At 36.7% G+C, this 25,232-nt stretch overlaps 3 protein-coding genes across 3 annotated transcripts in view; all 3 read left to right on the top strand.

Annotated features, from left to right (window-relative positions):
- The first annotated feature begins 5,237 nt into the window (after positions 1-5,237).
- On the top strand, positions 5,238-12,110 carry LOC133531054 (uncharacterized). Its single transcript, XM_061869148.1, has 4 exons — positions 5,238-5,348; positions 5,656-6,972; positions 7,223-9,169; positions 9,774-12,110. Exons 1-3 carry the CDS (start codon positions 5,298-5,300, stop codon positions 8,492-8,494), a joined length of 2,640 nt encoding a protein of 879 aa, XP_061725132.1. The 5' UTR covers positions 5,238-5,297; the 3' UTR covers positions 8,495-9,169; positions 9,774-12,110.
- An 867-nt stretch (positions 12,111-12,977) lies between these two features.
- LOC133531144 (probable ATP-dependent RNA helicase DHX35) overlaps positions 12,978-25,232 on the top strand; it is an 87,977-nt gene continuing 75,722 nt past the window's right edge. The window contains exons 1-2 of the mRNA XM_061869271.1: positions 12,978-13,809; positions 14,136-14,401. Of these exons, the coding sequence (XP_061725255.1) occupies positions 13,776-13,809; positions 14,136-14,401 (300 nt within the window). The 5' untranslated portion in view covers positions 12,978-13,775. The remainder of the gene's footprint in view (positions 13,810-14,135; positions 14,402-25,232) is intronic.
- LOC133531151 (ceramide phosphoethanolamine synthase) lies at positions 16,057-18,137 on the top strand. Its single transcript, XM_061869281.1, has one exon. It carries the CDS (start codon positions 16,913-16,915, stop codon positions 18,032-18,034), a length of 1,122 nt encoding a protein of 373 aa, XP_061725265.1. The 5' UTR covers positions 16,057-16,912; the 3' UTR covers positions 18,035-18,137.

The raw sequence follows: 25,232 nt of genomic DNA on the forward strand, positions 1-25,232 counted from the left end.
CAGGTTTTTAAAGACGTTCACCTTATGTTTCCCGTCAAAATGTAAACACAAAAAATAATTATTTGAATCGTTGTCACAGCGTGTTTGGAATGGTCTTAAGTGCCATAGACGCTAATGGCACTATAAATAAATAAATAAATAAATAAATAAATAAATAAATATTATAGGACATTATTACACAAATTGACTAAGTCCCACGGTAAGCTCAATAAGGCTTGTGTTGAGGGTACTTAGACAATGATATATATAATATATAAATATTTATAAATACTTAAATACATAGAAAACATCCATGACTCAGGAACAAATATCCATGCTCAACACACGAATAAATGCCCTTACCAGGATTTGAACCCGGGACCATCAGCTTCGTAGGCAGGGTCACTACCCACTAGGCCAAACCGGTCGTCAAACCACCACACACCACCACCACACTATGACCATTTTCATGCCAATTTCCACCATTTTGAACGTTACCCAAAAAAAACGAATCGAGAGAATAATTCTATGTAACTACTGAACCAAATTTCACAAGGACCGGTAGAGAATTGCGACCTGTAGACGAGGGCATCCGAACATACAATTCGAATTGATCAGTCACAATGGGGACCTTCGCTATCGTTTCGGCTATTAGATGTCGTTTCGGTTATTACTCATTCTGTGTCACTCAGCAAAGTAACTTACAGTGATTTTTAAATGTGGGTACGCTGGCAATTGTCATTTCAATACACTCTACCTATGGAAGGTAGAGGCAAGGAACAAAATTTCCATATACCAAAAAGTGTCCCACAAAAAACCATAAATAGGTGGCGCTACAATACCAATACCTAGAATATTTGAGAAAAATAATCTAATATAGACAGCGCACTACACTCCGTCAATAACGCGTAGGTTTTTAGGCTACTCTGGAAAGATTTGGAAGTATTATTAAATTTATAGCTGACAGCTGGACACTTACAACAATTCTGCTCAAAAAGTTACTCCACCATAGATGCACAATTTACGAAAACTGGTACTCACAGTATGTCAAAATACAAGGGGGTGATATCTGTCAACCCGTCCAGAAAATTTGAAAATACTTTTTAAACTAATAGAGTCTGTGTTGGCACATCGTTAGCCAGTTTACTGGCGGAACAGCGCCATCTAAGGCAGAATTTGAACAACGAATGGTAAGGATGTTACCCTTAGCTATTTTACCAGTGTTACACCGACATCTAGCACACAACTTTGCCAACTCCGTGTAGGACAGAGTGGTGCGTAAACTAAAAGCGAGGGGGATAGAAACCGTGCGTATTCGAGGGTCTGCCACCTCGTGACTTGAACCGAAAGCGAATAAATATTACGCTTCTATCTAAGCAGATAGCCTACCGTCACAGATCATATAATACTCTACCGTGAACCACGTTCGACGTGTTGCCTCTCTATCGCACTTGCAAATTCGTACGTAAACTTCTGTGACAGGGAGGCAATACGTCAAACGTGATTCGCGGTAGGCCCTCATAGAGGTACATAAGTATAGAGATGAATTGGGACGTCGCAGTTTACGGTTTGACACATAATTATGTACCTACATCATAGATCGTAGGCTGTAGAATAGAATAGTATATTTTTTTTATTGTATAACTGTGTATGAACAAAGGTGGACTTTTTTTACATAATGAGTTTCAACAGTTGCAGTTTAGGATGGTAGGATGTTTTTAATTTGGCGCATCGTGTATGTTCTGTCCGTCACGGGCGCTCGCGTATAGCACATTTATTTGATCCTACCATCTATGTGCTCCCTGCACTTCATGCCGGCTCTATTTCGTATAGTATTAGGATCTGCCAAGCCTGCCTGTACGGAAGGTAGAGATAAGGAATGGAATCTCCATATACCAAAAAGCGGCCAAGTGCGAGTCGGACTCGCCCATGAAGGGTTCCGAACCATTTATGACGTATTAAAAAAACTACTTACTAGATCTGGTTCAAACCAATTTTCGTTGGAAGTTTGCATGGTAATGTATATCATATATTTTTTTTAGATTTTTCATTCCGTTATTTTAGAAGTTACAGGGGGGGGGACACACTTTTTTTCACTTTGGAAGTGTCTCTCGCGTAAACTATTCAGTTTAGAAAAAAATGATATTAGAAACCTAAATATCATTTTTGAAGACCTATCCTTAGATACCCCACACGTATGGGTTTGATGAAAAAAAAAATTTTTTTTAATTTTTATGACGTATCAAAAAAAAACTACTTACTAGATCTCGTTCGAACCAATTTTCGGTGTTAGTTTGCATGGCAATGTATATCATATATTTTTTTTAGATTTTTCATTCTGTTATTTTAGAAGTTACGGGGGGGGGGACACACTTTTTACCACTTTGGAAGTGTCTCTCGCGCCAACTATTCAGTTTAGAAAAAAATGATATTAGAAACCTCAATATCATTTTTAAAGACCTATCCATAGATACCCCACACGTATGGGTTTGATGAAAAAATATTTTTTGAGTTTCAGTTCTAAGTATGGGGAACCCCCAAAATTTATCGTTTTTTTTTCTATTTTTGTGTAAACATCATAATGCGGTTCATAGAATACATCTACTTAACAAGTTTGAACAGTATAGCTTTTATAGTTTCGGAAAAAAGTGGCTGTGACAGAATCGGACAGACAGACGGACATGACGAATCTATAAGGGTTCCGTTTTTTGCCATTTGGCTACGGAACCCTAAAAAGTGTCATCAAAAAACCTTAAATAGGTGGCGTTACAATACCTAGAATACTTGAAAAATAAATCTAATCATAGACAGCGCACTTCACTCCATCAATAACGCCTAGGTTCTTAGCTACTCTAGCGCTAATCTGGAGAGATTTGGAACTATTATTTATAGCTGACAGCTGGACACTTTTGCAACAGTTCTACCATAAGAGATGTTACTCCTCTTAATTCCACACTCCATACCTGCCTGGTATGAAAGGTTGTTGCAAAAGTGTCCAGCTGTCAGCTATAAATAATAGTCCGAAACCACTCTAGAGTAGCGCTGGCATTTTCCCTTCCCTCTGGAAAGATGCGGATTTGGATGAAAACAAATCAAAATAAAGCTTACCTAATAAATACTTTCCATCAAAATTATTTTGAATTTGATCAATTCAAAGAAATAAAAATGATTTTATTATTAAAACGACGTAGGTGCAGGGAAAAGATAAAGATAAACATAACGATAGTTTATTATTCAAGTAGGCATATAAGAAAGAAGATACGCTCTTGTGCATATATGGCTTTTATTATTGTATGAAGGTACGGAACCCTCTATTATGCGTGCTACGCATGTGCTACTAATGATACGATACTACTTGGTCCGTTTTTTAACATATAAGTATACCGTATTACAGTACCCCTAGTGTAAATTTATTCGATACCGCGACGTGACGTACGCGTTTGCGTTCTCATTGTGTATAGGATTTTGAGTTTCGTAAACGTCCCGCTTGGTGCGCTATTTCTAAATCCCATACAAAATGAGACTTAACACAAACGCGTACGTCCCACTAATTTTACACTAGGAACGCATATTTACACTAGGGGTTCTGGACTGTTCTGGAGATTTTGACGTTTGTCCTAGTTGAATTCTTATATTTTGATTTTCGATAAACTTAACTTTGATGTTCACGGTAAACCATCGGTAAACCAATGGATTTAATCTTGATTTTAGTGACAATGACAAGTCTATGATAATGTACCGTTAGCAGAAAAAAGTAATTAAATAAATAAAATAAATAATCCTCCTCGCGTTGTTTTAGCATTTTGCCACGGCTCATGGGAGCCTGGGGTGCGCTTGACAACTAATCCCAAGATGTGCGTGCGCCTGCGCCTGGAGTGCCTGCGCCAAGGCACTAGTTTTTACGAAAGCGACTGCCATCTGACCTTCCAACCCAGAGGGTAAACTATGCCTTATTGGGATTAGTCCGGTTTCCTCACGATGTTTTCCTTCACCGAAAAGCGACTGGTAAATATCAAATGATATTTCGTACATAAGTTCCTAAAAACTCATTAGTACGAACTGCATGGGGTTTGAACCCGCCACCTCCGGATTGCAAGCGCACGCTCTTACCAGCGCTTTATTTATTTATTTCTGACTGTCCTAATCATGTAGGTAGGTACGACAAGTAGTAGCTAAATATAAGTTTAATATTTGCAAGTAATTTTAATAAAAATCAAATAATATATTAACATTTAAGTTTTTAGTCCATTGTAGTCAGTTTTATTTCAATCTATAGTCTGTATCTTTAGGTATTTAAATACATTTTCGGGTAGTTATAACATTTATTGGTTAACCAACCAAATACAAAACCGCTTGGATCTGTCACTGAACGACCTGACTCTATCCTACATTATTTTATCAAATAATTTTTTCATCTACCCTGAACTGGCTTAAGAAGCCATGGGAGTAGATTTTGTTTACTTTTATTTAAATACCTAAAGATACAGAGTACACCGTTTCTGTACAATATAATGTTGTAAATAATTATCAAGAATAAAAGCTAGTAACTGTTAATTTTAAACACACTATCAGTGCCATATTACCCGATAAACAAATTAAGCAGTTGCTTATTGGGACACCACGTCTAGGGAGGGCACCAAAATCTCAAGAATCGATCGAATCTGATGGATGACCGTGGAGAGAGGGCAGAGGGGGCATTGTGGACTAGACATTTTTAGGACATCTAAATATATTAATCCGGCACTGCACACAATAATATACCTAAGTATTCTTGGCACGTTTATGTTGTAGCCCTAATGTAAATTTATTCGACAGCGAAACGTGACGTACGCGTTTGCGTTAACTCTCATTTTGTATGGGATTTTGAGTTTCCAAAACGTCCCACTTGGCGCGCTGTTTCTTAATCCCATACAAAATGAGACTTAACGCAAACGCGTACGTCACGTTTCGCTATCGAATAAATTTACACTAGGGGTACAGGTAAATATTAAAAAACTAGGCGCATAGTAAATATATTCAACAACACTATTATAGCTTTTTATGGTCTTTATAAAACATTGTTTTAAAGACCTCATATTAAATGAACGTAATATAAATATTATTGAACATTACAATATAATATTATCACTGACACGACTTAACGCTATAAGGACATGTTTTTATAAAATTGGAAATAATCTAGATTCCATGGTTTCTGTACTAGAACGAATCACACAGATCTAGAAAACTATAAATACATCGTGGATAGTTCAGTTCTAAGTTTTTATAACCAGATTTATAAATATTGATTCACATAAAACGGTTGGTTTATAAACAAAATGAAGGAGATTTTCTTAATCTTCGTCGCTATTCTGTGGTATATCGTGGAGGTAAATAAATCATGATTTTATACTAACTTGTAAAATTTAGTGTTGAATTCGAGGCAATCCTGCAGCCTAACGCTACAACGCAATTGGTTGATGAGTTCGCATCATGCGCGCGATTGGTCGCAACTAGTTAGACTGCATGATTGGCTCATCGCTGAAGTCGTGAGTGACACCACTGAACTAGTACCATTCTTAATGCCCGTAAGGCCCGTCCTTAGATATATGTCAATGTATGGTTTGGATTTATTTGTTTTAAAGAGCAAATCTAATCTAACCTTTAAAGTAATTTAAGTTGTGTTGTATTTTGCAGAGCGCCAAGATTCGGGCAACCCGCAGGCAATGGATTCAGTATCAACCACCCAACCGAAACATTTTTCCTGTCCAAAACCAATACTTCAATTGGCAGTACCCGAACCAAAAATTCCCGATTTACCCGAAAAGTAAACTCGTATATAGCTATATTAACCCGCTCGGTGAGCGATTTAATATGTATGGAGTTAATAAAGGAAATATTGGTGCATATACCGCTTATCTAAATGGACAATTTGCAAATAGAGGACAAAATATGTATCAAAATTGGCCTGGATCTCGCCAGACGGCCTGGTGGGTAAATAGAGGGCTAATTGGTCAAGCAGGATATCAAAACTGGCTTAATTCTTTTGGAACACCTATTGTTTATAAAAACTTAGTCGGAACACGTACTTTTTATAACAACTTGGCCAATGGAGGACACGATCTGAATTTATCTATTAATCGAAATGATAACTCTGAAAGTAAAGGGCAAGATGATTCTGATATTGACATTCGCAATAGCGCACCAAACCCTGAACAAGTTAATTATTCAGTTAAACATAATATCCAAAATGAAGAAAATGAAAGCCAAAAAAATACTTTTTTTGCCAAAAGTGGTGTGTATGGGAAACAAAAAACTCAATTTAATATCAATAAGGAAGAAAGTGGCTCATTTTTTTCAGTCACTGATCACAATGCGATAAGTTTAGCAAATATCGATGTTTATGATTTAGATCAAAATAAATTAGACGTTGCCAACGAAGCTTCACTACAAGATGTTGCGAGTGAAGTTAGTACTGAAAACGTAGAAAATATCAGTAATAGTATTTTAACAGAAGATGAAACACAAAACTGGGCTGACGAAACACACAGTGAAAATACAGTGACAATTGGTGGCTGGAACAGTGATAATGTCAAAAATGATTTGACTTCTGATAATGAAGATATTATCACAGACGTTGAAGCTGACAACGAAGACAATACTGGCACAGAAAGTTACATGGCTGAAAATCTTATTTCAACAGGACACAAGAGTTCTGTTGATAGAAATGGACTAAACGTGGCCGATGCTCGTCTTCAAAAACAATTCAAAGAAGTTGGTCGAAGCATTGACCTCACCGCTCTATTACAGAATTGGAGTCCTCTTCCTCATAGGAACTTATATCCTGCAAATCAAAATAATCTAAACTGGGTATCCAATTATCCATTCCTTGTGAACGGACATAACAGAATGAATGTAAAACCTTTTCGGGTCCAACCCTTCGGCTGGCCACCAAACCAACAACAAATGATTAGATATAATATGCCATGGAATGGTTTTTACGGAAATTATCAAGTAAGTATACCAAAAGAAGATTTTAGTTGTTTAAGGTTCAAAGACACACTTGGTCTATTAATAATTACAAATATGATGTTTCAAGTTTCAGTCTTATTTATTATTGTAGTTTATTTGTCAATTGCGGCATGTATACTTTTTTTCACAAATAGTTCAGTATTTCAATATTATTATATATTGACAGGCTATTCAAATTTTTGGTCTGTTTGGTTGGGTATAAGTGTCGTTATATTAATGCATTTTTTTTCAGCAACCACGCCCTACTCATCCAAACTTTATACCAAGATTTACAAAATGGATTTTACCTCTTCGAGAAAAACAAAACTGGGCCAACGCAATACACAGTGATAACACAGTGACAGTGAGTGGCTTGAACAGTGATGATGTAAAAGAGATTCATGATGATAATGAAGAAAGTGTTCACCCAGTGACTCTGATACCGGAAAACGATTTCACTTCTGCTAATAATGAAGATACTATCACAGATGAAGTTGACAACAAAGACAATGGTACAGTGATAGTGAGTGACACGAACAGTGACAATGTCAAAGAGATTCATGCTGATAATGAAGAAAGTGTTCACCCGGTGACCGTGATACCTGAAAACGATTTGGTTTCTCCTGATAATGAGGATATTAACACAGATGTTGAAGAGGGCAACAAAGACAATACTGGCACGGAGAGTATCATGTCTGAAAATATTATTACAACAGACGACAAGAGTACTGTTGATAGAAGTGGACTGTACGAGGCCGATGTTCGTCTTCAAAATATTATATCTTCACGAGAAATAATTTCTCCAGAACAAGTAAATAATCTTGTTCCACGTATTTGCTTCAATCCGAATGTAATAAATATTAAACCAGGATATGAAAGATTCACATCAGCAAAAGCTAGACTTAACACTTTCCTGAAAATGCTTCAAATGTTTGGTATACGCCACTTACCGCGATATATCTACAAAAACGTACCATCTCAGAACTTGGATATGGAATATGACCTGGATGAAAGACGTCCTTTTGATTTTGATTATGCTGAAGATGCTGTTCAACCAAGCCTTTACAGAAAGTTTCCATTTTTATATCAAAGACCACGAAAAGTTATAAATTTTCCGGGACGATTTAATAGATACAGACAGTCTTATGCTGATGCACGTGAGCTTGATATTGAATCAGCAATTTTGAGACCAAATGAAACTCCTTCAAATGATGCAAATAATGCTAATGAGATATACTTTAAGCTTCCCGAATCCCATTTTTTCAAACATAATCATATTGCTAAACATGATTATGATACAAAAAATCACGTTGGATCTTTGCTAACAATAAATTTAGAAAATATGATGCGGGATGAACTAAACACACCAGAGGCTTCAGAAAAGTATGTTCGTCAATTGATAGTAGATATAGTAGCTGACTTAGTAAGATTCCCCTCCTCTAATAAATGTCACAGTGAAAATATTACAAAATTATTAGAAGGAATAAAAGATATTGTCGATGCGTTGAAATCAGAGCAGTGCTAAAAACACATTAATGATTACTGGAGCAGAAGAATAGATTTTACTTTCGCCACTAAAATTTGACGACATAAATATAATTATTATTCCATATATAATAAAGGAAATTTTTGAAAGTCTACTTTTGATTTCCTGTAAATAATAATATTTAAAAATCACCTGAAGCTTAATAACATGTTAGACAAGCCAATTAAAATAATGCAATTTTGATAACATTTAGCATTATATTTTTCATTTTAAATTTAGCGCACTGGATTTAAATTGTGTAGCCTATTACTTTTCAACATGTTCATGTAGCAATATAGTTATATAAATCGATTATAATATATAGAATTCTGTAAATATGTAATACAATAAATTATAATATATTTAAAGGCAATGAAAAGCAAAGCGACGCAATATAAAATTTATATATCTGTAGAACTGAACGTTCATTCTCAGCATTAAAGTTCCTATTTGAGTAATCGCTTCGATTTTCATTACCTCTTTAACTCATAACTGCTCCTAAGTGCTATAATATTGACCGTTAAATCAGATTTCATGGCTTATAATGTGACATTGTGTTTCTATTAATTCTCGCCTCGTATTTATACGGCTGGTATTTGGGGGTGCAGTATTTGCAATATGTGGCTTTGGGTAGGTTTATATTTGACATCGGCAGTTGTCACAGCTCAGAATACCGTAAGTATTAAACAATGTTTTATCAAGCAGATTTGAAACTATACTACAAATTTTAGAGCGGTGATTTTTTTATATAAATTCCACTTATTTCTAAAAAAATAAAAAGTAGTGCCTATTTTTATTAAAAATCAATAAAAATATGAGTACCTAATATATTATTCTTGGGATTAGTTGCCAAGCAGACCCCAGGCTCCCATGGGCTGCGAGGATTAAATGAATTTCTTATCTCTTTGAAATACCAGTCTAAATTCATTTAATCATGTAATATTTAAGAGCAAAGTATAGGATATAAAAGAGTTGAGCAGAAACGTAAATTGCGTTGAAGTACGTGTGTACAATGTGATAAATCAGACCACATTTACCAGTTAAACACTTCTAATCTTCCTGTTCAGAACGTTATAGGTATCATAGACAGGACAAATGTATCAGACTTTATATTAATATCTATCTATTACGTAGAAAGTCGTCTAGTTCCCACAACACAAGCCTTATTGATCTCACTGTGGGAGTAGGTGGATTTGTTTGTGGATGATTGCCCCATAATCATTATTTACTTATTACCTTAGCAGCTAAAGTGAATATGACAGTACATTTGATTCAACAGGTTCTTTCTACTAATGAAAACAAATTGCCAAATAATACCAAATGTGAAGAGGTGTTACTTAAACTCTGGACGATATTTGCTAACCAGCTATATGAAGATGGAGGTGCTGTGATAGTTCCAAGTCAAGATCATATTATATACGCCTTAACATTGATAAAAAAATCTATATTAGATAAAGAAGATGTTGAAAATGTAGATCTTAAAGAAAGATTGTTTCTTCGTGAAGCAGAACTAGCGAAATCTAAAGGAGTATATCTATACGATAATAGGCCTTTACAAGCTTTGCTCGATCAAGAATTGATTACGAATGAGAATCAAAATGTTGGAGTCAAACCGTCGCAATATAATCTTAACAATGCTGCATATACTCATCAATTCATTGGGTTAAATACTAATGAGAAAGAATCTACAAGAAATCGTGTTGAAAGCATTCCCAATACAATAGGTCAGGAACATGACTTAAATATGGCTGATTCAAATAAAATACTTCACGCAGTTCAACTCTCAAAGGAGACAAATCATCTCCTTGGGAGCGATTATATAGCTGATTTAGATCACGCTAAGGGGGTTGCTGATAAAATGAACAAATTATATGAATCAAGCAATGAATATAAATATACTTCGAATTCTCAGCAACCACTTCGTAATCTTAATGAGAATTTTGTAGGTGCCAGCGTAGGAGTAGTGGATACTCCATGGATGTCATCTTTTTATCCTAAGCCTGCTGTCGTGCAAGCAAGTTATGAATCACCTACAAATAACATAAATCAAGATCGCGACTTCGGCCAGTCAAATACTTTGTATAATATACCGACACAAGGCATGAACAATAACGCTTTTAACCAATCCTACACATCAATCACGAATGCAGTGCAATCGAATGCAAATGGAATTAAAAACGCGATACCTAAACCAGAATATACAAATCAATTTAACACATTCGTTAATGCTAAATATCACCCTAATCCTGCTCACTATGGTGAAGCAACGAAAGAAGTATTACCAAGTGATCCTCCTATAACTAGTAACGCATATGCTCAAGCGTTAGCTGCCCCTAAGGTAAAATTTAACATGCATAAACATCCTTACTACGAAAATAAAAAAGTCGGACAAATCCTGCAATATACACCTCAAAACATTGCTCAATTTTCAGACGTAATTCCAATAAAAACGAATGTAAATCAACAATCGTATGTACCGAATAACCGTTTAAATTATAATGTCTACTCTTTACTAAACCCTTACTCCTCGAAAAATTATCTTCAAAGTAATGCATTTAAACAACATCAGAATCCACCCTATATTTATAATAATTACTATACTAATCAATATAATCCAGTACTTGCACTAAGGCCAAATAATGCAAACGCAAATACAGCATTTCAACAACCAGGTATGAATACACAGAACAGTATCTATACAATGCAAAACTACTTTAAACAGAACCATCCCAACACTGTATTTGGTCAAAACATACATGGCATGCCACATCCTTCAAATTACAATGCAAACGTAATTTTTAGATCTCCACGAGCCTACACATATAGTACAAGGTATTTTCATAATAACGGACCTTTCACACAACAAACTTTAAATTACTACAACGATCAAATGGTTATCGATAAGCTAGCAAATTGGATTAGTGGAACGAATTCAGTGAAATTGAATTCAAATATCGACACTGAAGCTGAGATAGAACTGACGTACAGAGTGAATAAGCCACCCCCTTTGTACCGCCCAGCGGTTTTCTACGTTAAATTCCGAATGCCATATAGCCAATTTGCTAAACACTTAGGTGAATTGTTGAAGATGCAAGAGAACTCAAGATCGTCTTCAACAAACACAGATTTGTACAATGATTTGGCGACACAATACAATGCTACAGTAATACCAACAGATATGGCCAGGATTCCCGAAGATATAAAAAGTCCAGAGGAAAAGTTTTTAGTTAGAGCGAGATACATCCAACCGGATGATTCAGGCAATGACAATAATTCAAATTCAGTAGATATAATTAATTTGGTCAGAGACGAAGAACCGAACAATGCAAATGTTGAAAATCCAGTTAATAATGTAGAAAATAATGGTCAAATTTCACTGAAAAATGTGAAATAGCGCCAATTTTGCAGAAAAAAACCAGCGTGATTGTCTCGATTCCTTTATTGGAGAAATTGTTAACAAATTGAACGAATTTTATAAAATACGCCATGCCATGATATTCGTGTCTTGGTTACCTATTCTGATTATAATGTTTTGAAGATAATGCTATTATTCTCAATATTACGTATTTATAATATTTATTGTGTTTTATTATTAAAGTACTTTTAAGTACTTTAACGATGTTTTTATTTTAAACTGATTTATTTCCACTTCCCATTTTTACCCCTAATTCACTCATGCTAATTTAACACGCTTGGCAAGTCTCAACAAGCATCCACTAATTCCACAATGACAAGGTGTGAACGGTTATTGGCTTGTCTGCGTGAGCTTGTTGCCGATCCATCCCAGTGTCCATTTTTAGGGTACCGTAGCCAAATGGCAAAAAACGGAACTCTTATAGATTCGTCATGTCCGTCTGTCTGTCCAATTATGTCACAGCCACTTTTTTCCGAAACTATAAGAGCTATACTGTTCAAACTTGGTAAGTAGATGTATTTTATGAACCGCATTAAGATTTTTACATAATAATAAAAAAACAAAACAATAAACGTTGGGGGTTCCCCATACTTCGAACTGAAACTCAAAAAAATCTTTTTTATCAAACCCATACGTGTGGGGTATCTATGGATAGATCTTCAAAAATGATATTTAGGTTCCTAATATCATTTTTTTCTAAACTGAACAGTTTGCGCGAGAGACACTTCCAAAGTGAAAAAAAATTGTGTCCCCCCCCCCCCCCCCCGTAACTTCTAAAATAACAGAATGAAAAATCTAATTTTTTTTTGATACGTCATAAATGGTACGAAACCCTTCATGGGCGAGTCCGACTCGCACTTGGCCGCTTTTTGAACTTACAAGAGTTACAAGTTACTAAATGGCATTCAAGCGTTTGTACAAGCTTGGACCTTGTTTATCAACAAGCTCCAAGCTTGTACAAACGTCCATGTTGACGTTTGCCAACTCTCGGCAAGCGTGTAAATGTAGCATATGTGTAGCATCAAAGCTTCATGTTTATTCGATTTAATACAATACAATACAAATACTCTTTACAGTACATATGGTGCTGCTTTACCGCACTAGTGCGAAAATTAGCATATTACGTTACTGTGTCGAACATTTAAAGGGCCATATGTACTGTAAAACGTTGTACGATACATGTGCGAATAAGTAATTCGCAACTCGTGTCGATTTAAAACACTCCCTTCGGTCGTGTTTTAATTTATCGCCACTCGTTTCGAATTTCATATTTTTCGCACTTGTATCGTAATGTACTATTATTGCACACATCAATACAGAAACAATACAAATAATACAACAAATAAGAAGAGGTAAACAACAGGAGGAGGTAATTTAATTTAAATTTCACATTTTTGTTGACGCTACTAAACTATTAAAAAGTATCTGTCTGCCTATCAAATGTCATTGATCTATTTTTACAATCGAAAAAAAGTAAAGCGGTCCGATTTAGGGCATTTTTCTGATATACAAGTACGGCGAAACTTTGAATCAAATATCAATTTATGCTCAAGATAGCGAGATTTTTTTTAAGACTGCTTTTATGAAATGGTATCACAATGCATTAAACATTGTTTTAGTGCATTGCGTAAATTGAAACTTATGCATAGACATTCTTGACATTGACAGTGACAATTGCTTTGCTTCGTGACAGCGTTATAGCGTCATTAGCGTCAGATAAAATCATTGTGATCATTATTAATTGTTTTCAATCTCAGTTAACAAACTGCGTTATTTTTGTGTTAAAATACATTTAAAAACTAAATAACTAAGGATCGAAATAAAGTGTATTGCTCACAAGTCACAAATTAAACGTTCGTCTTAAAAATGTTGTCTGGCAGACCTCGATTTATAAAACCGGGTAAGTACAGTGTATTTTAGTGTTATTTTAATCATAATAATAATATGATTTACCGATGAACACGAACATGATCACGTTTAATATGATTTTTTTACAAAGCACGCCATTTTTTTTCGTTTTTTCTCCGTCATTTCAAACATCTCGATTTAGTCTTTCCAACTTAAAATGACTCGTAGAACAACATATTAAGTAGGTTATCTGTAAATTAAAACTAGATTTTAACCTCTAGATATACTAAAACACTGTAGTATACCGGAAAACTATTTTTTTTAAACAAAACATTGTCACTTTGAGGTTATGTTTACTTTTTAATTTTTGACTTCCAGGCAATGACCCACTTTATCCAGCCAGAAATAAAGATGGTGGCGTAGAAATACTGATTAACCAGAACACAGACTCTGCACTGACCACAGATAGTGATGCAAAGACCAATTTTGTATATAATCGGTACCATCATCTACCATTGACTAGTCAGAGACAGAAGCTGCCGGTGTTCCAATATAGAAACCATATATTGTATTTGCTGGAGAAGTATCAGACTTTGATTCTTATCGGAGAAACTGGTTGTGGGAAGTCAACACAAGTGCCGCAGGTAAGTTTTTAAAATATTTTAAATTGCAATATACTGTAAACCCCGCTATTTCATGCCAGTTTCTGAAACTTGTTTTCGTAATTTTTTTTTCATGGATACCCACACACACATATAACACTTTTTTGGTGTAGAATCTTGTTAAGCTAGTTTTACTGTAGTTGCCATGGAAACATAGAAAGAGAGAATTATGCTGTCTTTTTCTTGTGATAGTATGGTGTTGGCCTGTTGAGGTATTTTGCAGATGGCGCTAGCGCAGGTTTTACCTGTTGAGTGGCTTATTCTAAAAACAACAAAGTTGTATTCAAATCTTTTGAAACACCTCACAGCTCACCCCCTTAGCTTCTTTTCCTGCTCACTAATCTACCCATCAACAAAATAACTGATGGTTTAATTGGTGTCTCATAACTTTTTAAACTTTTATAAGCTTCTAACTTTTATTCATTTTAATGATGCAAAAACATTTAGCTTTTGTGTTTTACTTTGACATTCTTAAGGCCATGATGTTATAGTAAAAATATGCTCCACAGTCAAGTAAACTTTGGTAGCTTAGCTAGTAATGTAATTTCCTATGATGGTGAAGTTTTGATGGCAGAAGGATTTTTGAGTAGCGTACAGAAGACTGGCACATAAAATTTTTGGGTTGGGAAGACAGTCATAGGGGAGGAACACTTGTATTTGTATACTTTGCTCAGAGTCCGAACGGAAGAGCTTGCGCTTTTCTGTCTTCTACAAACCTTCTATGGAGTATGTGTACGAACACAAGAGTTAGAAGCAACATATAAGCTTACCTGATAAATGGTCATCTCCACATAGACCTGAAAAGTATGCATTATAAGTATGTTAAATTTCTAGTAGTAGTAGTAAAACTCTTTATTTATTGTACAGAAATGAAAACAAAACAGGAAATAAAACACTCATCATTAGTACAAAGGCGAACTTATCCCTTAAAGGGATCTCTTCCAGTTAACCTTTGATTTGTAATGGTTGATTCTAATTAACATTCGGCCAACACTGATTATAACTAGGGTTGCCATAAGTATTCGGAAAGGATATGGGATAATGGGATAGCAATTTTAGCATTACGGGGTTGTTGCAAATACATATTCCCATAGCTTTAACTCACATAGGAGAAACAATGTGGTTAACCTTTTGAACACCAGACGGCGAAGGAACATGCCGTGCCCCGGACGCAGGCGATCACGATTATTTAAGCGAAATTGAACTTTACGGAGTCCTGCGTTAGTCCCTATTGCATTGGCGAAACTGTGTAGCCATCGTTGGCGTCCTTGGCAAGTTTTTCAGAAGTCGGCCATAGCCGACGGTGGCGGTCAAAAGGTTAAACAGGGATGATTGCGTCCATTTATATATTATATACGTATTTTACAGCAGTATTGATATACAGGACAAAAACGGGACGGGTAAAAAAATACGGGACACCGTACTTAAATACGGTGACAGTCCCGTATATACGGGACGTATGGCAACCCTAATTATAACTAATATTTTCGATTTCATATACTACATAATAATATATGAATACTACCCCATCATAAGTTGTTAGGTTGATTAAGAAAAGCAAGCAGACTATACAATGTTGTTACTGAAATTAATTCAACTATATTCCATCACAACAAATTATATAAATAAAAACGGAAATTAAATTAACATTTAATGTATTAATCAAACCATTAACAGTCATCATTCATCAGCTCTACTCAAATTAATTACATTATCAACTCATACTCATAACATCTGTAACAACAAATACAGTAATGACAAGTAATTAAAAATAAACATTTGTATTAATATTCCAAGTATTCCAACTGTTATTAAGAACTCCAAGTCGCTTCAACCCCATCCATAGAAGTGTGAACTATCATTACGTATAATTATTACTAAAGACAAGGTCTCTCTTATACTGGAATTGCGCTTAGAGAGAGGAATTCAGGGTCTACGTTCTATAAAAACATGCCAATGCAAACTACACTCTATCCCGTTCCATATAAGTTCGTTTCTCAATGACACGCATAACAAAAACAGGCATAAAAACGCGTCAAGTCAAACTGCGCTCTATCCCGTTTTAAAAAGGTTTATTTTGAAATAGTGGTGATAAATTTTGGCGGGAACGCTCGATGTCAGCCATTGTTTTCACGTCATTCCGCCTAGCGGTACCGCTGCGCGCGCACGACGCACGGTACCCATAAAAACGGGAACGCGAAATATCGTGAAGTCGATTTTAAAAACAAAGTAATCTGAAACGCGGTGATGGAACGTTTGTGTTGCTTTAAAACAATGTGTGCTTGATAAACAAATATCGTGTTCTTTAGTGAGGGACTTAAAAATGTGTAATGATGTAAACATGTGTGGAAATCGATATTTTCGATAAGTTTTAAGGCGGAATTTTAACAGTTCTCGTGCAGATGTTTTGAATAAGGATTCCGAAATAGCTGACCCAATTCACGCCAACACGTGATGTTATAGCGAAGCCCTATTATAAAACTGACATTGAAAATGATGTGGCCGTCTTCAACAGCGAGCAAAGTGCTCACTTTGCTCCTCCTAGTGACTTTTATATACTGCATTTATATGGACACATTCCTGTTTCTACGCATACAGAATTATAGGCTAGATATTTTTGGAAATGTACCGGAAAACAGCAGTGAGAGCTCCACGTTTAAGTCGATATTGAAGGACACAAATTATGAAGATGTTCTATGGGTTCCATGCAGTATAAATCCGTTATGTCACCCAACGGTCAAAGCATTGATGATAGATCACATAAACCATTATATCTACGGACCTTTTTGTTCTATAGTCGACATAGCGCTTGGCATCTCAAAACGCTGGCTCCTCCTGACCCCGAACATGATTTCTTTTTTCCACGTTTTCGTGGCTTTGATCGGAGCCAAACTTCTAACCTGCCAGAGTTTAACAGCGCGGCGATTCGCAGTTGTTTTATTCCAAATTCGAATGTTTTTAGACGACCTTGACGGTCATGTAGCTAGAGAAAGAAAGCACATAAAAGGAGAGCGAACTGAGGTTGGAACTGCTGGTTTCTGGATCGACGGAATCTGTGATTTATTAGGTGTTATCGCTATGATGGTCGGTATATTGGTGTTCCTTAAAAATAATCCACCCAGAAGGGGCTACAGAGGCACCCCTGTAAGTACATTGCCGTATCACCAGTTAAAAGAAATAAACACAAGCGAAGATTTAGAAAAAGATCATACAGCTGAGATCGGCATTTCATATAAAACAAAAGTGACTTTTCAAAGGATAATTCAAGTTATAGGACTATTTTCCGGCCAAATGCTGCTATCATCTCTCGCGTGGAACCGGTATATAGACATTTATCAAGAATTATTAGAGAATAACGCTGAATATGACTTAATAAGACGAGAAACTATGTTCAGATCTGGTTTGTTCTTCTTCGCGACAAGTCTATGGCGGATCGTGAACCCTCATAGCTATCTACATCTTTTGTCTTTAGCTGTTTTCTGTGATAAAACCTGGCCTTTTCTTAAAGTGGTACACTACAGTGGCTACATTTGTCTGGTGATAGCTGTTGGTACGTCAGAATACTTGGTCGATACCATACAGTCTTTTGTGCTCAATGGAGCAGATGGATTATGATTCATTAGTATTTAATATTAATGTGATTGCCAAATAATTAAGATTAGTTAGAGATATCTGTCCTCTGATCTATTAAATATATTTGAAGTTTTGTTAAGGTAAAGGGTGCGATTTATTTTGTTGTCAATTCAATAATACGCCATAGATCGTCATGGGTCCGATACGCTTTTGATTATTTATGTAAGAAACTTGAAAAGCAGTGTCCCCTGTAGGGCAAAGACTGCTCTTTTTTCCACTTATCTCTATAATCTCCTCATAGGAGTTTTATCAAAATTTGAATATCGTTATTTTTGAGAACTGACATAAATACCCTTTTATTTGAGAACATCACGTTTCTTTGAAACTGGCGGAAAAACGTTTCTTCACAAAGGTTTCTCTATAAAATTATAATAATTTCCTCATGTAACACTTACTCACGACATTAAACAAGATATTATTGATTTAATATTGGAATACTCGATACTGTATGAATACGGTCAAGGAATCAGTACCCATAGTGTAAATTTATTCGATAGCGAAACGTGATGTATGCGTTAAGTCTAATTTTGTATGGGATTTAGAAACAGCGCGCCAAGCGGGACGTTTTGGAAACTCAAAATTCCATACAAAATGACACTTAACGCAAACGCCTACGTCACGTTTCGCTATCGAATAAATATACAATTAATCGAATAAATTAGGGGTACTGAAGGTCAACTGCGAAAAACGAAAATCGAAATGTATATCGCTCGAATGTGCAAGAGCACAGAATAAATGCAAGAGCGAATTTCGTTTTAAGTGGTAGGGCCAGAGGGCCTACCGCGAACCTCGTTCGACGTGGTGCCTCTCTGTCGCACTTGTAAATTTGTATGTAAGTGCGACGGGGAGGCAACACGTCGAACGTGGTTCGCGGTAAGCCCTCTGATCATTGCTAGAGTCTGTGCGGAAAGAAAAGAGCCATAGGATTTGACGCTCGGCCAGTGCTATTTTATGTTTTTTTTATGCTGACAACACTGACACCAAATTATAGTACGACACTAAAGATCATGATACTTGAATCCCGTTATCTCGACTTTTTGCCACGGCTCACTAAAGGGAGCCTGGTGTCGGCTCGATAAATGAAACCGATGAATTACAAATTACAAACACTATAACAGGCACTAGTTTTCACGGAATTGACTACCATTTTTGTATGTATCGACTTATCTCAAGAAGTGAAATGTAAAAATTTCTTTAACCCGAAGAATGTGTCCAATCCAACCAACCCAGATAGAGTTTAATTTACAATCTAATCTGCCCAGTCCAATAGTTATTTTAGCACAAAACCGGATGGGTAAATTGGGTAGAAATTGGGCATTCGAAACATCAATTTAGTATCTACGATATAAAAACAGTGCAAGAGTAGATCTTTTTGGGATTCTCCCGGCAGGGATCGGAAACCGGTATTTTTTTGTATGGGAACGAAAACGGTATTTTTTCGTTCTTTGTTAATTACTTCATTTCTAATTAGGCAATCTAATAATACGAAGTCGTTATCTGAAAACACAACTGAGTCCTACATTTAGAGTATAAAATAAACCGAAATATATGGTTATTTCGATGTTTTTGCAAAAAACCGGTTCCGATCCCTGTCTCCCGGACCTCTCCGGTCTCACGATATTATATCTATTCTATTCTATTCTATTTTGCTTTGTCCAAAAACTACTGTTAAATACCTATGAATTAATATTTCGTAACTAACAGCGACACCATTTCGGTGAACCTTATGTCATTGCAATAATACTTACTTACTTCTCTGGCGCAGCGACCCAAAGTGTGTCTTGGCCTCCAACACTACTGCTCGCCACTGATCCCGGCCCTGTGCAGTTTCTCGCCAGTCTTCAACCTGGAGCTCGCGTAGATCCGTGTCCACCACATCCGCCCATCGATACCTAGGTCGACCGGCTGGGCGGCGTGCTGACAGTTTTCCCTCAAACGCTCTTCACCGCCCGATCGGCTCCCATTCGCTCTAGATGACCGAGCCACCGCAGCCTTTGCGCCTTTGTGACACCCATTGCAAAAATATTTACAAATAATTTGCACTACATTGGCTCAATGTGTATTTTGAGCATCAGGCTTAATTGAATCCAAATATATCTAGTATACGATGTTAAAAATAAATAACTATTTTAAATGAAAAACTTTATTTCATTATAATCGAAGTCTTGAATCTAAATGATGATTGAGTTAGCTTCAGAACAACCAGAGAGACTCGTAGAACTATCGTCTATTAAATGGTATTTGTGCATATCATCTACTACATGGTAAATTCGAGGTATAGGTGTGAATATTGTAGTGTTATCCACTAGGACTTATACCATTTCCTTAGTGTCAAAGCGAAGCATTTATTATAAACACTATCAGGGGCTCACTTTATTTTTTCTCAATCCTGAAAATCAATTACATGTACTCATTATGAATAAAGTATCAAAACTGTTTGGAAGTTAAGGGCCGGTACAGACGGACTGCAACTCGACTGCAACTTGTATGGGAACTGCACGTCGACGTTGCAGTTATAGTGCAGTCGGCATTCAGTTCCCATACAAGTTGCAGTCGAGTTGCAGTCCGTCGGTACCGGCCCTAAGATAATGTGACCTGTAAATTAATACATTTGGTTTATGTATAAATATACTGGAATATACTTACCGATTACGTGTCGGAGATTAATTATTAGCGGGACTATTGAATAGGTAATAATAATAATTAATATTAAATGCAATAGTTTAAATACCCGTTATAATGGAAACAAGTTCTGTGTGTTTTGTAAGTCGACAGTGAAGATTTTAGCCGCTTTTTCCCGCTGACGAAACGAAATAATATTAAAATGTAATTTTCCTGGTTGAACTATGTACAAATTTTCCCTGTTTCGTTATTATTATATACATAAATCTTGCTGTTTTTGTAAATAAAAATACACAATCACATATAAACGACAGAAGTTTGTTTACTTTTTATTAGACAGGTGTCTAAGGTTTCAATGCCGTGTGAAATTGATAATGTTAGTTCCCATTTTATCCACGACTAGCGACTCTTCTCTTTCCGCACAGACTACTCGTATACGTTTGCCATCATGGTGACAATAATTACCTACTGGATTTTGTTACTGTGACAATATACGAAGTACGAAATGACACGTAGAAATCAAATCCCGTGTCTTCCATGACTGTATCATGTATCTACAAGTAAGGGATGGACATAAAGCTAGTCTAGCCTATACTTGTTTAGTTACTGTTATTCCAGTAACTAAACAAGTGAAAGATCTCGGCCTTGTATTAGATCCTAGCCTTACCTGGAATGACCAAGTCTCTAAAATAAGTCGGAAAGTTTCAGGAACATTGCGTTATCTCTATAAATTTAAGAATTTTCTCCCAGTAGGTACTAAGAAATTACTTGTGCAGGCTCTAATTTTGCCAGTTATTGACTATGCGGACGCGTGCATGACTAATATCTCTCAGGAGTACCTCAATAAGCTAGACCGTCTTATGAATAATGGCATACGTTTCATTTTCGGACTTCGCAAATACGACCATGTTTCTTTTTATCGCCGTCAGCTAAATTGGCTCTCCATCCGTCGTCGTAGGTCCCTTAGAATCCTGAGTATTTTATTCTCCATTTTGTTCGAGCCTTCCTCCCCTGGTTATCTTAAACGTAAATTCACTTTCATCACCCCCCGTCCAGGATGTGAACTCCGTTCCTCCCGTTCTCTCAAACTCTCGATTCCTTCTCACCATACTGGTTTTATGTCTAACTCTTTCGCCGTTTTGAGGCAATCCGTCTCTGGAATTCCCTCCCTCTCTTTATCGCAAACCCGTTTTCAAACGACTACTTCGCAAGCATCTTCTGTCAGAAGAACTTAAATAAGGTTCACCATCATGTATATGTACATAATTATATGTATTAGTCTATCTTTTATACATTATATAAGTAGTAGTATTTAACTATTTATATATTTTTAATATTATTTGACTTCACGTTTTATTTTTTCCTAATTATTTGTTATTAATTTTTCCTGCACCAACATACACAAATGTCTCTGTTTGACTCAATGGTTGACTGGTAGAGAATGCCTTTTGGCATTAAGTTCGCCATTTGTACATTTTTCTTTATGAGTGCAATAAAGCTTAAAAAAAAAATAGCCTAGCGTGATTGCGTTCTCGCGCACGAGTCCATACTTGAAGTCGCACAAGATGTATGGAGTTGCGCGCGAGAACGCAAAATGATGCTAGGAGGTTAGACGGCCTACCGCGAACACCGAAGTTCGCAAATTGCGGGCATCTTTCTCTGTCACACTAATGACGCCATAATTGGAGTAAAAGAGAAAAATGCCCGCAATTTGCGCGAACTACGGTGTTCGCGGTAGGGCCTCTGTATTGATTGAACAATGAACTTTGTAGTAGGTACGCGATTACACCTTGTTGCAGTTGTTGCTAATGAAAGGTCAAAACTTGGTTAATGTATTTTACGATTAGATAGCTAATCAATTGATGTTTTAATTAACTGGAGTAGGTAAGCTGGTAGCAATGTTCTTGACTGACTAGGGTTACGATTTGAAAAATAAAATAAAAATCTAGACATCTCCTGGACGGTCGGATGGACAGGCCACTAGACCCTTAGGCACTGGTCCCACCGCCGGCTACAAACTATAAGCGAGTGAAACTATAAACTACAAACTAGTGGGCGAGCGGCGAGAAGCGAGTATAGTTTTACTAGTTTAGACGCTGAGCTATAAGCGAGTGTTTGCGTGCGACGGGCGATTACTCGCTCCACTAGCTCAGCCGGGTGGCCCAGCATAAAGGTAAAAAACTTAAGAGGGCCCTATTCGCCAATGACCTATACAGGGTGGAAATAGATTTTGGGTCAGTGAGTGCAGCCACCAGATTCCGTACTGCTAAGCGAAAATGGTCTTAGAATACCTTCCTTCTATTTCAAATTAATAAAGATTGGCGTTTAAAGATTTTTGAAAAAACATACGGGGTGCGAGAAAATTTTTGACAAACTTTTTTATTATGTCTATCGATTCTATTCCTATCCAGTATCAATAGTTTCCGTGGGTCATTCTTTTCTGAAATAATTAATTTCTTGCATCCAACATTTTCTTGTCATTCTTTTTAAAATATCTTTTTTTTTCTTCCGTCTCTTCAAAATTGCCACTGCCACTACACACACGCTTTTATAAAATACATCATCATCGTCATCCGAACTGGACAACAAAGATAGTTCATATGATTGTTTTAAATTCATTGTAAATACGTGCACTCGCATCCACCTCATAAGGTAAAATGATCGGTCTGATCGCCAAGCAGGCACCGGCGAGTACCGCTGAGCTAGTTTTATAGTCGATAGCTTTTATCGCGGCGGTCAACTAGAAAACAGTGGTCCCACCGCCAACTATCAGCGAGCTCGGCTATCAACTAGTAAAATTATGTACTAGAAACAGTTGACAATCAGCGGGCGGCTAGTAAACATTGTATGGAATTATCGCTTACTCGCCGGGCGGTGGGAGAGTGTCTTCGCCGGCGGTGTGAACAAGCCAGCTATGAACTATAAATATATATCTCTCTCTTTTATTTACACGAAAGCGATTATCTTTTGTTCGTTTCTTGAGCTAGAAAATAGCCGATAGTTCACAGCTTACTCGCTCGCGGTGGGACCAGTGCCTTAAGCTAGCCATACACACTAGGGTATGCCTACGCAGTTTTGCCTGTACTGTTCAAATGCACCGCTAAAGCTGGTTAGGAAACTGCACAGTAGAAAGCCACATCGCTCATTTTTACCTGTGCAGTTGGCAAAACTACGCAAGTGTACCGTACCCTAGTGTATGCCCAGCTTTAAATGTATATGTAGATACAGCATAATTTTCCCTTTCTTCTGCTCAACTCCAAACTTTTAGCTGGCTTGTATAGTTATAAAATTTGAGGTTTCTAAAAAACTATGATACTCGCCAAAACCCCCGCAGTCCAGACAAAACTGCTGCCATTTAATTGAAGTTACGCTCTCATTATGAAACGTCCTGCTTTTCAAGTAACTATATCTATCTCTGTTGCTGGTTTTTAATGCATACATACATAGAAATTACATACAAGTAGAAGAAAACTTCTCGCGGCAAGCCATTTTGTTGGCGAGTTCGTGTGACTCATGTGATTATCTGTTCTGTGGACCCTAACCTACGTCATTGCGATAAGATTTACGAATTATCAGTTGTTATTATTTATTTATTTTCAAACACATATCCAGCTCACAGCGGAGGCCAAGCGCCAGGACCTGGAAAAAGCATGTCAAAACATATGTACAAAATCATATTAATTACAAATAATAAAGTAAATAGAAACAAAAAAAATCGTAATAAATCAAGATAATAATTACAAAATTATATAACATTAACATTTTTTTATGCAGATCTCCCAACTGCCTCAGTCTAGGGACGTTTGATAAAGACATTTAAATATTGGTATATTTTCGAGCACAAAACACTCAACTTGTGATTGAAAAGGTCAGGATCCTGGACCATGCCAACTAAACCGTTTAGAAGTGTAAGGGCCCTTGACGTGGGCGCTCGGCGCGCGCCCCCGGGGCTGCGAGCAGTGCGTGCCGGCGTCGAGTGCCTGCGCGCACGTAGTCATTGGGAACGAATAGACGTATGCTCGAGAGCACATAAGGATTATCCACTTTGCCTCGGAAAAGCAAGACATAGTGGATCGTGAGAAGCATTTTCCTCCGGAACTCTAGCGTTTCCATTCCGACCATACCTGCCACTGCCACAAACAACGAGGGATAGAGAAAAGGATAGGGGCCGTATAGCATCTTGTAGAGATACCGAGCGAATTTTTTTTGGACTCTCTCAATCCATATCCTTATACTTTTGGTAGTTTGGATCCCATACGATGCAGTTAAATTCCAGTCGGCTACGGACAAAAGCATTGTACAAGACTAACGCAATTCTAGTGTTTCGGAACTGGAAAGCGGTTCGCATGATACCCAGGTTTTTATTAGCCTTTTTAGACACGTCAAGAATGTGTTCATGGAAGGTCAGAGCTGAGTTGATAATTTGAATGCAGGTGTGTACCATACACTGTATAATTTCAGTTATCGATCTATTTTCGAAACGTCGACATTTTCGGGTTCTTTTCTAATAAAAATGGCGTCTAACAGTATGATTGCAAAACGAAGTAATTTTAGATTG

Source organism: Cydia pomonella, chromosome 24, assembly GCF_033807575.1.
Source record: "Cydia pomonella isolate Wapato2018A chromosome 24, ilCydPomo1, whole genome shotgun sequence".
NCBI lineage: Eukaryota > Metazoa > Arthropoda > Insecta > Lepidoptera > Tortricidae > Cydia > Cydia pomonella.